General features: G+C 43.5%; 2 gene segments (V, D, J or C); both read right to left on the bottom strand.

Annotated features, from left to right (window-relative positions):
* Positions 1-1600: 1600 nt before the first annotated feature.
* LOC134761736 (T cell receptor beta variable 6-2-like) lies at positions 1601-3418 on the bottom strand. The segment is given in 3 exon segments: positions 1601-1644; positions 2912-3202; positions 3292-3418. Coding segments are annotated over 3 exon segments (426 nt in total).
* Positions 3419-10920: 7502 nt separating this feature from the next.
* On the bottom strand, positions 10921-11464 carry LOC100940087 (T cell receptor beta variable 4-2-like). The segment is given in 1 exon segment: positions 10921-11464. A coding segment is annotated over 1 exon segment (354 nt).
* Positions 11465-13628: the final 2164 nt, after the last annotated feature.

Raw genomic sequence — 13628 nt, 5'->3', positions numbered from 1 at the left:
TGCTGGGCACATTCTGTAGGATGTGCCAACAGTGCCCCCAACACCAGGCATCAAGGGATGAGCTCATTGTCTTTCCTCCAAGTCAGAGTGCCCTCTGCCATCCCCATTGATGCCCCAGCCTCCTCCATTCCCCTACTCACACGTGCCCAATGGGATTGTCCCATCACATGGGTTCCCTCACCAACTGCCCTCTTGCCTTTCTTCTGGAATCATTTCCCACCCTTGTTAACTATAATTCAGAAAACATACCTTGGTGGCAAACTCACAGAATTCTTTTGGTTTTACATATTTTCTTTTCCTGTCGTGTAGGTATTTTTAATCCATCTCAATCTTCAATAAATGAGGACTACAATTCTGATTTAACGGTTATTTTTAATCCTTTTTCTTGACTTTGACTATTTCCTTCATTCTATTCCACTGGAGGATATTTATCTTTCCCTTTTGATTGCTATAAAATATTTTCTTTGTCATTTGTGGTCTGCAGTTTCACTGGGACCTGCCTATTCATCTTGTAATTCATCTGAATTCTTGAACAAGGATTTCAGTCCTCAAACATCTCAGGAACATGCTCAGCTAACATCACATAAAAAATCACGTCAGGCAATTTGCCTTATTTTCTCTTTCTGAAACTTGAATTATATACAAGAAAATAAGAAAAAGTTCAATTAAACATTATATACTTTCTAATATACTAGAACTTCATTTTTTCTTTGTTCCTTCACTTTTTTGTATTTTACATTTAATTTTCTGTGCTGCATTCTAGGTGATTTCTTGAGATCCATCTTTGATATTCTAATAATCTCTTTAGAGGCATTGAATCTGCTGTTTAGCTTCCATTTTGTTTTCTGGAGTAATTGTAATGATTTCTAGACATTCTATTTGATTATTTCTTTAATATTTTTTGATGGTTTCTGGCCGTCTCTTTTTTTCGTGTTCTTGTTTCAGTTCCTTCTTGTATTCATTTAAATGTAGCTCTTCAAACGTTCACATCTTATGATGGCAAAATTTTAAATCTTTAGGATGTCCATTTTAATGATTTATTGCTTCTGCTCCACTGTTCCTCCTCGGGTTTTGTTTTAATATTTTTAATAGTGGGAGTAAATTGGTCTGATGTTAATCTGTGAAATTCAGGGAGAGGCCCGGGTTGAGCGTGCAGAACGTCAAGACTCCATAGTCTTTCAACTGTCTCTGATCTCACCCCCAAATGCATGGGGTCAGGAACTGTCTGCTGCACTCCGAGCTGTGAAATACCTCCCGTAGATTAGATTCCTCACATCACAACCTGCTCTGAGGACAGTCCCAATGTAGGTTCCAGAAGAGAATTCTGATTTTCTGTTTCCTTTTTATCATGCTTCCTCCATAAAGTAGAGCCTGTAAGGCTGTATATGCATGACTTTTTTTCCTGTTCTTCCAAAGAAATCAAAGTCCTAGCATCAAGGATTTGTTCCACCATTAGACAACTTAAGACAATTATGGGACAAAAATAGCTCACTATTTAGGTCCAACTTTTACAAAGGAAAATCAATTTTTTTGTTGAAATCATATGCTCTGCTTTGAGTAGAATAAGAGGTCACATTAATCATGAATTAAATCTGCCTGGCTAGATCTGCCCTCCAGACTTCTCTTCCTCAGCTCCCCCTACATTTATATAAGGTCTAACTCATGTCATAAATCCTCCTCTCCATAGTACTTTTAGTGGCTCTGTTTTATTGATGAAAACCTAATGGAGTTTTTAGTACCAGAACTGGTTCCAAAATAACAAAACTGTATGCATGGGTTTCTGGAAAGGGATCTCTGATCTGTGTAGAGTTGCTGTGGGAAAGAGTCTGAAGGAGAGCACAGAGACCTGGAGGAGATCTGGTGCTGCAGACGCAGGAGGAATTTTTGACCTAGGTGTGACCACCCATGATAGCGACTCCCCATTAATTTCAAGGACCTACCCTAGCTCAGCAATCAAAGGGGTAAGATTTCTTGGACTTAATGCCAGATCTCTGTCTGCCAGGGTAAAATGGATCTAGGGTGCTCCTGTTCATCCATCCACTCATCACTCACTCCGTCATTGACTCATCCATTCTCTAAGAAATGGGTCTCCGCCTGTGCCAGGCACTGCTGCTGATATAGAAAGCAGGCATAGCCTTGGCCTTCATGGGGTTTAAAGTATCTGGAAGATTCCAACTGTGCTAAATTCTGCTGACTAACAGGCACATGATACCATGAGAGATTATGAGAGGGAAACTGACTTCAGCTGGGAGCCGAGGGAAGCATAATGATGATTATCACGAGGGCTGATCATGCTGAGATCTGAAGCACAGGTAGGTGTTGACCACTACAGAAAGGAAGGTTCCAGCCCAGGGCACAGGAAATGGACTTCAGAGTCTCTCAACATGGCTGGAGTAGAGAAGGGCAGGGAGGTTAGGGAGGAGAAACCCAGCAAGGCCTTGGAGGGCAACTGTGAATATAGGAAATGCAGGCTGCAGCTGAGACCACTATAGGGTTCAATATGAGGAAAAATCATAGAGAGAAGAAAGCATGTGGTACCCAGGTAGAGATGGGAGTCTAGATGGATCTGAAATACAAATCCTATTTCACCTAGGAGGCCTCAGACTCAGGTGAATGACTAGGAAAGTCAGAGCTGGGAAAACCCTGGCCCCAGCCCAAAAGGACAGCTCAGAGGAAAGACCGGAGGGCAACAAAGAAGACATCTGAGGCCCTGGGACCAGTCCAGGCCTGGCCGAGACCAACTGCAGAGGCACCTGGCACAGACCAAGTCTCGCACTGCCCGGGCCCACTGGGGCTCCAAAGTTTTCGGTGCTAGGACCAAGGACATCATTGAGTCTGTGCTGGGGAGGAGGGCAGCACCTTCTCTTGCCTTTATGTGCAGAGAGGAGACAGCCATGCAGCACTGTGGAGTAACTGCTGGCACAGAAGTACACAGATGTCTGGGAGGGAGCAGCTGACTCCAGCCCGAGCAGGAAATTCTGTTTTTTTAATCTGGAGACATTGTAGCCATCGGGGACTTCTCCTTTGGTAGTTGTACCCTCACCAGCTGAGTAATGAATCAGCCTCAGCCCCATGCCTGGGTCTTGTCGATACCAGTACATGTAGTCATGGTTCATATCCTGGGCACACTGCAGTGTCATGCTCTGTCCTGTCTTCAGGACCCGGAATTTTGGGATCTGAGTGACACCAGCATTCACTGGACCTGCAGAGAAGAACAAAGCTGATGCTGCAGCCCCAACGGGAGGGGGCTGGGCCTTGAAATCCACACAAGGGGCCCTGCCCAGGACCCACCTGCCCACAGGAGAGAAAAGGCTGCACAACACAGGAGCCCGAGGCTCATGGCAGGGGCTGCAGGATGGAGGGGTCTTCTGGGTCTGTGCATTGGTGAAAAGGGAACACGTCTTTCGAGGGTATTATTCTGAGACCTCATTCTCCCTGCCTGGGTCCCAGAGCCTTGCTGTTAGGAGAGGCCACGCCCCTTCCCCAGATGGTCAAATTCAAGATGAATGCACCAGTGAACAGTTTCGATAGGAAGAATGCCTTTGTCTGAATTGATGCAAGTCTACCATTTTTTAAATATCTTTTGGTAATTAGTTTGTAACTCAATGTATATTTTTTATTCCCATGATGATACAAATTACTTGGCTGTGCATGGTGGCCCATGCCTGTAATCCCAGCCCACTGGGAGGCTGAAGAGAGCAGATCACTTCAGGTCAGGAGTTGGAGACCAGCCTGACCAACATGGTGAAATCCAATCTGTACTAAAAATACAGAAATCATCCAGGCATCCTGATGTGCACCTATAGTCCCAGCTACTCAGGAGTCGGAGGCACCAGAATTCTTGAACCAGGGAGGCGGAGGTTGCAGTAAGCCGAGATCATGCCACTGCACTCCAGCCTGGATGATAGAGTGAGACTCCATCTCAAAATAATAATAATAATAACTACTCATTAATACACTGGTATTGGTTATCTAAGTATTGCTATAGTCTGGAATCTTAGAAAAACTCCTCATGTCTTCCTGGTGTTTTTGATTCCTGTGTCCCAAATACTCCTTCAAGTATCCTTTTCTAATTTGCTTAATCGACCATAATCCAATAATCCTGTTTAAAATCCTTTGTCTATATTGGTTTTCTCTGTTATTAGCTTTCCAAATCCCAGGGGTAAGCTCATCAACATTGGAGGAGTCGTTTTGCTCTGTTTCTTGTGAATTCACTGACAGATGGGACTCCTGACAAGCCCAGCTGAGCACCTTCAGCTCCACCCAGGGCTCTTGCTTTCTGTGCCTGGGGTGAGACCCCAGCAGGCAGAACCACCTCACGCTGCTGACTGCCCTCTCTGTGTGGATGCTGGTGGCTGCCAAGCACTGCCCATGATCTATGGGCACAAAGGTGTCCTGATGTGTAAGGGAGTTTGGGAGACAGGGCTGACTTTAGGGTAATGAAGAATGTTCTGGATTTATAGCTGCCATTAATTTAGTAATAAAGAAAAAGGAACCAACCCAAATGCCCATCAATCAATGAGTGGATAAACTGTGATATATATATATATATATGATGAAATACTATGCAGCCGTAAAAAGGAATGAATAAACAGCATTTGGAGTGACCTACCTGGATGAGATGGGAGACTATTATTCTAAGTGAAGTAACTCAGAAATGTAAAACCAAACATAGCATGTTCTCACTGATATTTGGGAGCGAAGCTACGAGGTCACAAAGGCATAAGAATGATACAACAGACTTTGGGGACATGCTGGGGAAAGAGCGGGAGGGGATGAGGGATAAAAGACTACAAATATGGTGCATTATATACTGCTCAGATGGTGGGTTCACCAAAGTCTTGCAACTCATCACTAAAAACTTACTCATGTAGCCAAATACCACCTGTACCCCAATAACATATGGAAAAATAAAAATTAAATTAAAATAAAAAAAGAAAAATATTCTCACAGGGCCTACAGCCACGAACATAGAGTGTTGTTTCTGTTTTTGTTTAAAAAAAATGAGCTCCAAAACTGTATCTTTGGTGCACAGAGGCCCACATTTGGAAGGACCCTGCAATTGGTTTTACATTCTGCTGTCATGATCTGCAAATTCTTAACAGTGTTTGAACAAAGCACCTGCCAGTAAGTCTTGCCACTGGTTGTAAATACATGATTTTGTTTCATATACTACTCACCTCCCCGTGTGCTGGTTTCCTTTCAGCATAAGAGCATGACCAGGGTCTGGGTCACTCAGCATCTATGGAACTTAAGACTAAAGAAAACAGAAATTAAAGTCACAGCAAAGGACCACCTGGTACTGAAAGCCACAGCTGGGATCAAACAAGCCCACAAATAGGTTCCAAATCTGGGCCCAGGACTCTGCTTCAGGAGACAGAGAAACACACAGCACAGTGGCCTGTTCCCCAGGGCAGGGTGAGAAAAGGAAGATGGATTTTAGCTCAAGGCTCAGGTTTTATGGGTTGGACACTTGGGGTCAAGTCAAAGGGAACCCTTCTCCCAATAAGACATCATCTATCAATGAAGTCACTGTGATCATGGTTGGTTTGACCCCAGCATGCTCACTGTGTGAACACAAAGCCCAGCAGCATGTGTGTCTGATGGGAACTCAAAATAATTTCCCTAAAGATGATTAATTTTTGTCAAAACGTAACATAAAATTGTTTGATTGAATGAATTGACGAGAAAATAAATGAATGAAAAATGAATAAATTTTGTAGAATCAGCTTCTACCAGCCGAAAAGACCTTTTGAGGTTATTTCGACATAACATCCATCTCCAGATAGAATTGTCCCTACCATGGATCAGGTAGCTCACATGGCTTCAACCACTTCTAAAACCATAAAACCTTCCAGGAACTCCTCCCTGCCTTGATGATTTAGCTATGTGTTCAAGAGGATTATTCAGAAGAGGTTTGACCTTTGCATTAAAAATATTTGAGAACAAAACGACTCTCCAGTGATAGAAGTCACATCACCGGTTGTTGGGACAGAGAGAGGCATTGCAGAGGGGAGTGAGGGACTTTCCGGGTGAGGCAGATACATCTTCATAGAGGTGGGGTTGCATACGTAGATATATGTTGCTCAAAAGTCACTGATCTGTTCATTTAAAAGGTGTCCTGTTAACTTCATATACTTTATATATCAATAATGTTGATTTTTAAATGCCTGAGGAGATATGTATGCTACATCTTCTAGTTAATTTTATCAAATGAATTATCAGGCATATATATTTCCAGTTCTGTGACTTCTGAGTCCTCAACCTAAGATTTCTTGGCAGAATGTGTCCATATCTGTCTTTGCACATTGGCTTGGTGGAAGAGGTTGTCTGAGATCAGCAAAGGAAATCAAAATAGCTAGGCTCCTACTATATGCTAGATACTTTATGCCATTAAAGTTTACCTAGAACTCTGCTGATGGACAGTAATAGTCTCATTTTATAGATAAAAAATTGAAAAACTTAAGTTAACCTGTTAAGAACTGGCCTCAGGTCTTGATGAGCTAGTGTTAGAGTGGAAGTCAGGGCTGGGAGTCATGATGCCTCTTCAGACTTCTTTCCCTACACCACTGTCTCCAGGGTAAACTGATCTCTGACTGTGATGCTGTTAGAGCCAGCAGGTCTAAAGGGGATGTAGGGGAAATCTTTCCAATTTTCTGTAGGTTGGCAGCTTTATGAAATATTTTATAGCATAGAGCCATAAACACAGAACTTAGACTGGGCAGGGTTGGAGGATCAGTACTGCATCCTATCAGCTATTTAATTTGGTCAAGTTATTTTATCAATGGGCCAATTCTCTCACCTATACAATGAGAAAAGCATTTGTGTCTTAGGGTTTTCTTCTGACAGTTGAATTTCTAAATAACTGAAACTTCCCAAATAAAGGACTTCTATTTTATGTATAGCAAAGTAAGAGTAAATGATGGAATCATTATTTTATTCTCCGTCTTGCCCATGGAGTAGAATTGAAATGTGAATGTGCATTCATGTAACCCATGCTTTCAGTTCTGCAGATGACTCTCCCACTTATGTGACAGACGGTTTCATAGAAACAAAGTCCATAAATGTGGTATATTCATACAATGGAGTATTATTAAGAATTAAAAAGAAGAAAATCCCGTCATTCGTGACAACATGGATAAAGCTGCAGAACACTGTGCAAAGTGAATAAGCCTGGCACGGAAAGACAAACACTGCCTGATTCTGCTTATAGCAGGCTACCTAAAGGCCAAACTCATGAAAGCAAAGACAAAAATGGTGATATCCATGGGCTGGGAATGGAGAAAATGGGGAGTTGCTGTCAGCAGGTATAAAATTTCAGTTCAGCAAGATAAGTAAGACCTAGAGAGCTTCTGTACAACCTTGTACCTGTAGAGTACAATACTGTATTGTACACTTAAAAATCTATTTAAAATATAGATCTCATGTTACATGTTCCTACCACATTAAAATGTTGGCAAAAAAATGAGGGAGGTAGCTAAAGAGAGACAGAGAACGAAAGGGAAATTTTTGTAATTCAGAAACTGGGTAAAGTAATTTGAATAAGTAAAACTAAAATAAAAAAATAAATTTAAGCCTTAATACTCTCAAAAGTAACAAATATTTGTTATTAAACAATTTTTCCCATTTTTTTATTTCATGTCATAAAATATACAAAGAAAGGGCCTCAAAAACTTTATTGAATAAAGGATATAAAAGAAATTAACTAATGAATAACAATTATTCATGTTACTTGTCCTCAAGGTACATTGCATTAGTGACAGAAAGTCTACAGGGTAGAAAATTTCATCTTTCTTTTGGCTGCAATGAAGGATGAATGGATATGCTTGGCCTGGAAGTCACGTGTTTCTTGGACTTATCAAGGAAGAGGTTCTAATGGTCACATAGGAGGCACGACCTTCCCCTCCTGCTAATGGGACCTGGAGAGAGGAAGCCAGATGACAGGACAGATGTACAGAGTAGGGGAGGGTGGAGAGGTGTTGGAGAGCACACGACAGCCAGTTATTAAATATGAGACCAGGGACAGCTGCCTTCCCTCAGATACAAAAACAGGCAAAATAATAAATACTTGTGATTTCAGTGAGCATTAAAACAGATCACACATAGAAGCAGCAGAGAATGTCTGGGAAAGAAAACGCTGTGAGCTCCGCAGGACCTGAGTCCCTCTGGCTGGAAGCACCTGCCTCAAAGTCACTTTCTGAAAGGGGCAGGAAAGTTTCTGGCATTTCCTTGGGGAACTGGCCTTTCCCAGTTACTCCCTCTGCAGGCCACCCCTGCACACTGCAACCATTGGCAGGGCCCAGGCTTTGCTACTTCATGAGATTTTCCTGTCTTACACAGCCCTGAAACTAAAGGTGGAGCGGGTGGAGCACAGCCCCCACATGCCCCATCAAACTTGCCTTTCCTGCGTCCTCCCTGTCCCAGGCCTGACACTCATTCCCAGCTGTTGCCACCCCAGCCCCTTCACCCTCCACTGCCCATGCAGAGGCAGACACACTCCCTCCTTGGTGCAAACTGAGGACTCTAGCACCCCTATCCTTCTTTGGCAGTGAGGGGTCTGTGCTTAATTCCACATGTCCAGGCCTCACTCAGGGAATCCCAAAGGGCCCCTGATGCCAGCAGGCAGCCAGGCATCCTTTCAGCCCTCCTCTCCTGGCCACTTCCAGCCCTGCCCAGGGTTCCTTGCAACACTGTGGAGCTACAGCGCCTCCAAGTGGCCATAAATCCGCAGTCTCACAGATTCACACGTGGCCTGATGAGCTCAAGATTGTCCAGAGAAGGATCAGAGAGGCCCTGTCCTCACTCCTGCAAACTCCACCCTCTCACACACACCCTCTCTATACTTGCCCAGAAGGGCCAATATAGGGTTGATCTTAAAGTTCACCTTTAGCTAGCAAAAGCAAGCATTAACCAACATTTTGATTGCAAAATAAACAATGTTACAGCACTGCAATTAGTATGCTAGGATGGATGAGAGGAGCCTGAAAAATACAGGCCACAGATTTAAACAGTGTAAAGATATCAAACAGGCCTATCCTGGAAACTGTATTCAATCGTTCCTTTTGATTAATCAGACCCATGTTTTCATATTTTGTATTTAAATGAATTATCAGCAAATTTTAGATAGTGCATTTTAGAAAGAAAGTTCTTGGATTTTTATAAATGTATTTCTGAACTTACAAAATCTTGAAATAAACAACCCTATCAGCTGTAACTTAGGCAGATTCAATTGGCTGTGACATTTCCTGTCACTCCCCAGAAGTGCCTATGAGCTCTACCAGTGACCCAGCACCTCTTAGCAATGCCACCCAGAGAAACAATGTCCATGTGGGTGAGTCTCTACAAGAACACACACATGTACATGTACACACACACACATCCACACACATGCACATGCACACACAGGTCCATGCACACACACGCACGCACTCACACACATGCACACACACATTCACACATATGGTATCGTTTTATTTATTTATTTATTTTCCTGTGATGGAGTCTCACACTGTTGCCCAGACTGGAGTGCAATGGCGAGATCTCGGCTCACAGCAACCTCTGCCTCCCGGGTTCACGTGATTCTCCTGCCTTAGCCTCCCAAGTAGCTGGGATTACAGGCACACACCACCACAACTGGCTAATTGTTTGTATTTTTAGTAGAGACAGGGTTTCACTATGTTGGCCAGACTCGTCTTGAACTCCTGACCTCGTGATCTACCCACCTCAGCCTTCCAAAGTGTTGGGATTACAGGCGTGAGCACCGAGCCTGGCCACACACAATATCTTCTGTAACTCCCCCAGGGAAAGGGAGACTCCCTTTCCTGTTCCGCTAAGTAACGGGTGCTTTTTCTAGGCACTGACTCTAAGGCTAGACCAAGGTCCTCTAGGCAAGGGGCTTCTTCCCAGGCTCTGGCTTTACCGCTAGGCCAAGGGGCCCTCTAGTGGCCCTGTCCATGTGTGACAGAGGGCTCCCACTTGTCTTCTGATCACTTCTCACTGTGCCCCTTCAGCTCCTATCTCTGTATGGCCTGGTTTTTCCTAGGTTATAATTGTAGAGCAAGGATTTTTATAATATTGGAATAAAGAGTAATGCTACAAACTGGTGATTAATAATATTCCTATATTGTCATATCTATAATCTATTTCCAGTATAACTATTTTTATTTTATATATTGTCTTTGTTATACTGGAACAGCTCCTGCCTTCGATCTCTTGCCTCGGATCTCGGTGGCTAGCCGCCCACACAGATGGGAGTGGACAGAGGCACGTTTGCTGCCTGTGGGGTTCAGAGAAGGTGACTGAGCGGATATGGAGCTTTAATCAGGGCTGGAATTTACGCTCCAGCTTTGAGTTTCAATTAGAAAAATAGAGAATAGACAAGATGGAAGAGAGAATAATAGAAATGGTTTGACAGATATTTCTCAAACCCATTCCCCAAAAGATGAGTTGTCTACTCTCCTCTCCAGCTGGCTGTTGCCCTGGGACCCTTGCCTGGAAGTTGCCTCTAAGATTCCCCCACACGCAGTGCTGCTTGACCTTGGGTGTCAGCAACCTATGACAGAAGGGACCCCTTGGTTCCTGAGAAAGAGAGGCGCGGAGACCACCAGACATAAAGTGTCAGAAGAACTTGGCTCCTCACAGGACACTGTGTGGCCCAGTGCAGGGTATGACTCTGCAGTGACGCAGGTGATTGTTTAGAGGGTCTTATAAAATCTTAAACTAAACAATCCCCTTATAGCAAGTTGCTTTATTTTACAATTTAAAAAGGGATTTTAAAAAGACTAGATCTGAATGTGTTTATCATTTTTCAAATCAGTTGACAGGGCAGAGTCACACGCTAAAGAAAATCCACACTCTAAATATGAGCATAGGATGTAACGTTGCCACATGGATGAATTAGCAGATGTTATGACCTTCTGAAGCTTCTGTTGGAGCTCTTGCAGGAAATGTTCACCCAAGGCTTTGGCGGCCCTCATGGCTTCCTGGAGGGCCCCAAAGGTTTCTGCACAGAAAAGTGGTAACTCTGCAAGGCTGTGTCTTGGCTGCTGGTGCAGAGATACAGGGCTGAGTCTTCTGGCTGCAGGGCGTGTAGGTGAAGGAATAAGTGAGAGCTGTTGGGGCATTCAGGTAAGAAGCGACTTGGCACACTGTTGTTTTCAGTCGGTTCTTTAAGATTGTAGGCAAACATGAGCTCCAGTGGCTTCTCAGCACTTTGCTTGTACCAATACATAGCATTATGCCCCAGATCTTGTTCACATTTCAAAGACTTCTTATTTGTCATTCCCATGACCAGGTGTCTTGGTGTCTGGGTAACTCCCATTTCCATGGGGACTGTAGGGGAAAAGGGACAAAATTCAGGCAGAGCCCAGGAGGAGGGTTGTTGCTGAAGTCACAAGGAAAAAGCTTGGAGTTCAAGGACAGCTTGATTTGAACCCAACTCACCTGCTCCCGGGAGACAGAGAACCGCACAGCAGAGCAGCCTGCAGCCCATGCTAGCCTGGGGTCTGAGATGGGGCCTCTGACTGGGGTCCTCTGGGTGAGGTGCTGGGCTCTAGTCTCCTTGGCCGTGGTTGGTGGTTTTTCCTCCTGTGATGTCACTGCTCCTGAGAGTTTCCCCAGACCCAGGGGATATTTATACCAGGCCATTTTACATCCTTTCTAGGTCCTGTTAGAAGGTAGATTTGAATTGTCTGGGCTGGGATGAATGGGCTGGGCAGAAATGGCAGAGTCAGCTTTTTACCCCCCAAGGATATTCTTCTGGCAGGGGCTCCTTTGCTCTCAGCTGCTTCCTCATTATGTGGATCCTCCCCGTGTCTCTGCCCCCTGTCTTTCAGGACCCCTCTCGACAACAGACCACTCCCATTCAAGGAATCTCCTTCTCCTCTGAGGGATCACACAAGACAGCGCCATTCAAAATGTCCATTCCCTCAAAGTCTAAGCGCAGTGGAGCCCTTTTGGCCTGGCTCTGTGGAGGGAGGATGACTGCATGACCACGGATGCAGTGTGGACCAGCTCCCGTCGTTCAAGGGCATGACTGTGATGCCAAGCAGCCACCAGGCACTGGGGAGGGAGCTGAGGGAGCACGAAAGGGATGAGCCACCCTCTGTCCCTGAAGTGGAGGGCATGGGGCTTGGCTGGGCTTAGAGCCAACATACACAGGATGCTGAAAAGGAACAACAAAAAGTGTGGGGTGCAAGGCAAAGGGAAATCAGCTTGAAGCTGACATAATAAATAAAAACAAAAAATAAGTACAAATAAATACAAGAATAAAATGTTTCATAATTCCTAAGTGATTTTAACTATCTGTTGTTATAGTACATATTTGTTACTATTTTGTACTGACAATTGTGATTTTAGGGTTAGGGTTGTAGTTATAAATCAGTTACATAAAAATCTATGTTGGGGGTAGAAAGGAGTTACCATGATTAAACTATGGGTGGATAATTTAGAGATTTTTTTAACTTGGAGATGTGCTGGGCCAGGAGGAAAGTATTAGCATTTTTCTGATGTGTAAATTGTTTCAGAGTATTTTTATGTGGCCCTTAAAACAAAGAATGCAAAAGCATTTAGATCAGAATTTAAGAAAAGTGGTTGAATTGTCTCCTCCTGAACAGGTTACATATATGAGAGACCTTCAACCTGCTACGGTTGGATATATATCATTCTTAGATAAGAACCTAACATGAACCTGATTTAAAGGTTAACGTTGTTAGTATTAAAATAACGTTGTTAGTATTCAAATTATTATGATAGGAGTCTGCTTCAGCAAGGAAAGAGTTCTTGGCCCTTCCACCAAAAAAGAAAAAAAATTGAATTAAAAAGAATTTGATAGCATTGTGTAATTCCCAATAAGTAAACCAAATTTCAAGGATTTTAATTTTTTAATGGAATTCAACCTACCTTGAATAACAATGACAATGAAAGGCTTGACTGCCCTGAGGTCAGTAGCTAACAAACATTTCTCAAAGCACAGGGTGGGTGACAGGTGAGTTTAACTCATCTGAATATGGGATGGATCTGAAGAAGGAGAATGACCTCAGGACAGTCTGAATTGCAAGAAAGAAGAGTGAAGAGTGGAATGGTAACGTGAAGTAAAGTCAAGTAAACATGTCTGTACCAAATAGCAGTAGTATATGTGATTGAAGATAGGACGTAACTGACTCCAAGACACGTGGGATTTAGGACACAGAATACTAAAAAGGAACCCAAAAATTATATGTAAGAAAACCCCTTTTTTTTTTCCTGAGCCAGATCCTAAATTGTGTATGCAGAGGGTGGCAGACCAGAAGGCTGAGCAGAGAACAAGTTCTGGAAGGCTGAAGACATGGGCAGGTATTTCAGAAGAACCAGGGCATTCAGACCCAGTTACAGTGGAGTGATGTGGCAAATACACTGTGATTCCCACTAAGACCCTGGGAAGGCCATGCACTAGCAATGATGACCACGTGCTGGCGCCCCCTAAGAGGAAGGGCAAAGCTGAAATAGACCCTAGCAAGTACTACATTTAACCCTCCCAGTATAAAACCCAACACTCTTTCCAAGAGATAACATAATCCAGAGCCTCAAGCCTACGTCGTCCACAATGCTTTACATAAACCCTTTCTAATCTTTCATGGAGGATATTTAGA

The sequence above is a fragment of the Pongo abelii genome, chromosome 6, assembly GCF_028885655.2.
Source record: "Pongo abelii isolate AG06213 chromosome 6, NHGRI_mPonAbe1-v2.0_pri, whole genome shotgun sequence".
In the NCBI taxonomy this organism is placed as follows: Eukaryota; Metazoa; Chordata; class Mammalia; order Primates; family Hominidae; genus Pongo; species Pongo abelii.
The sequence above is the reverse complement of the archived record's forward strand: the minus strand, read 5'-3'. Positions and strand labels throughout refer to the sequence as shown.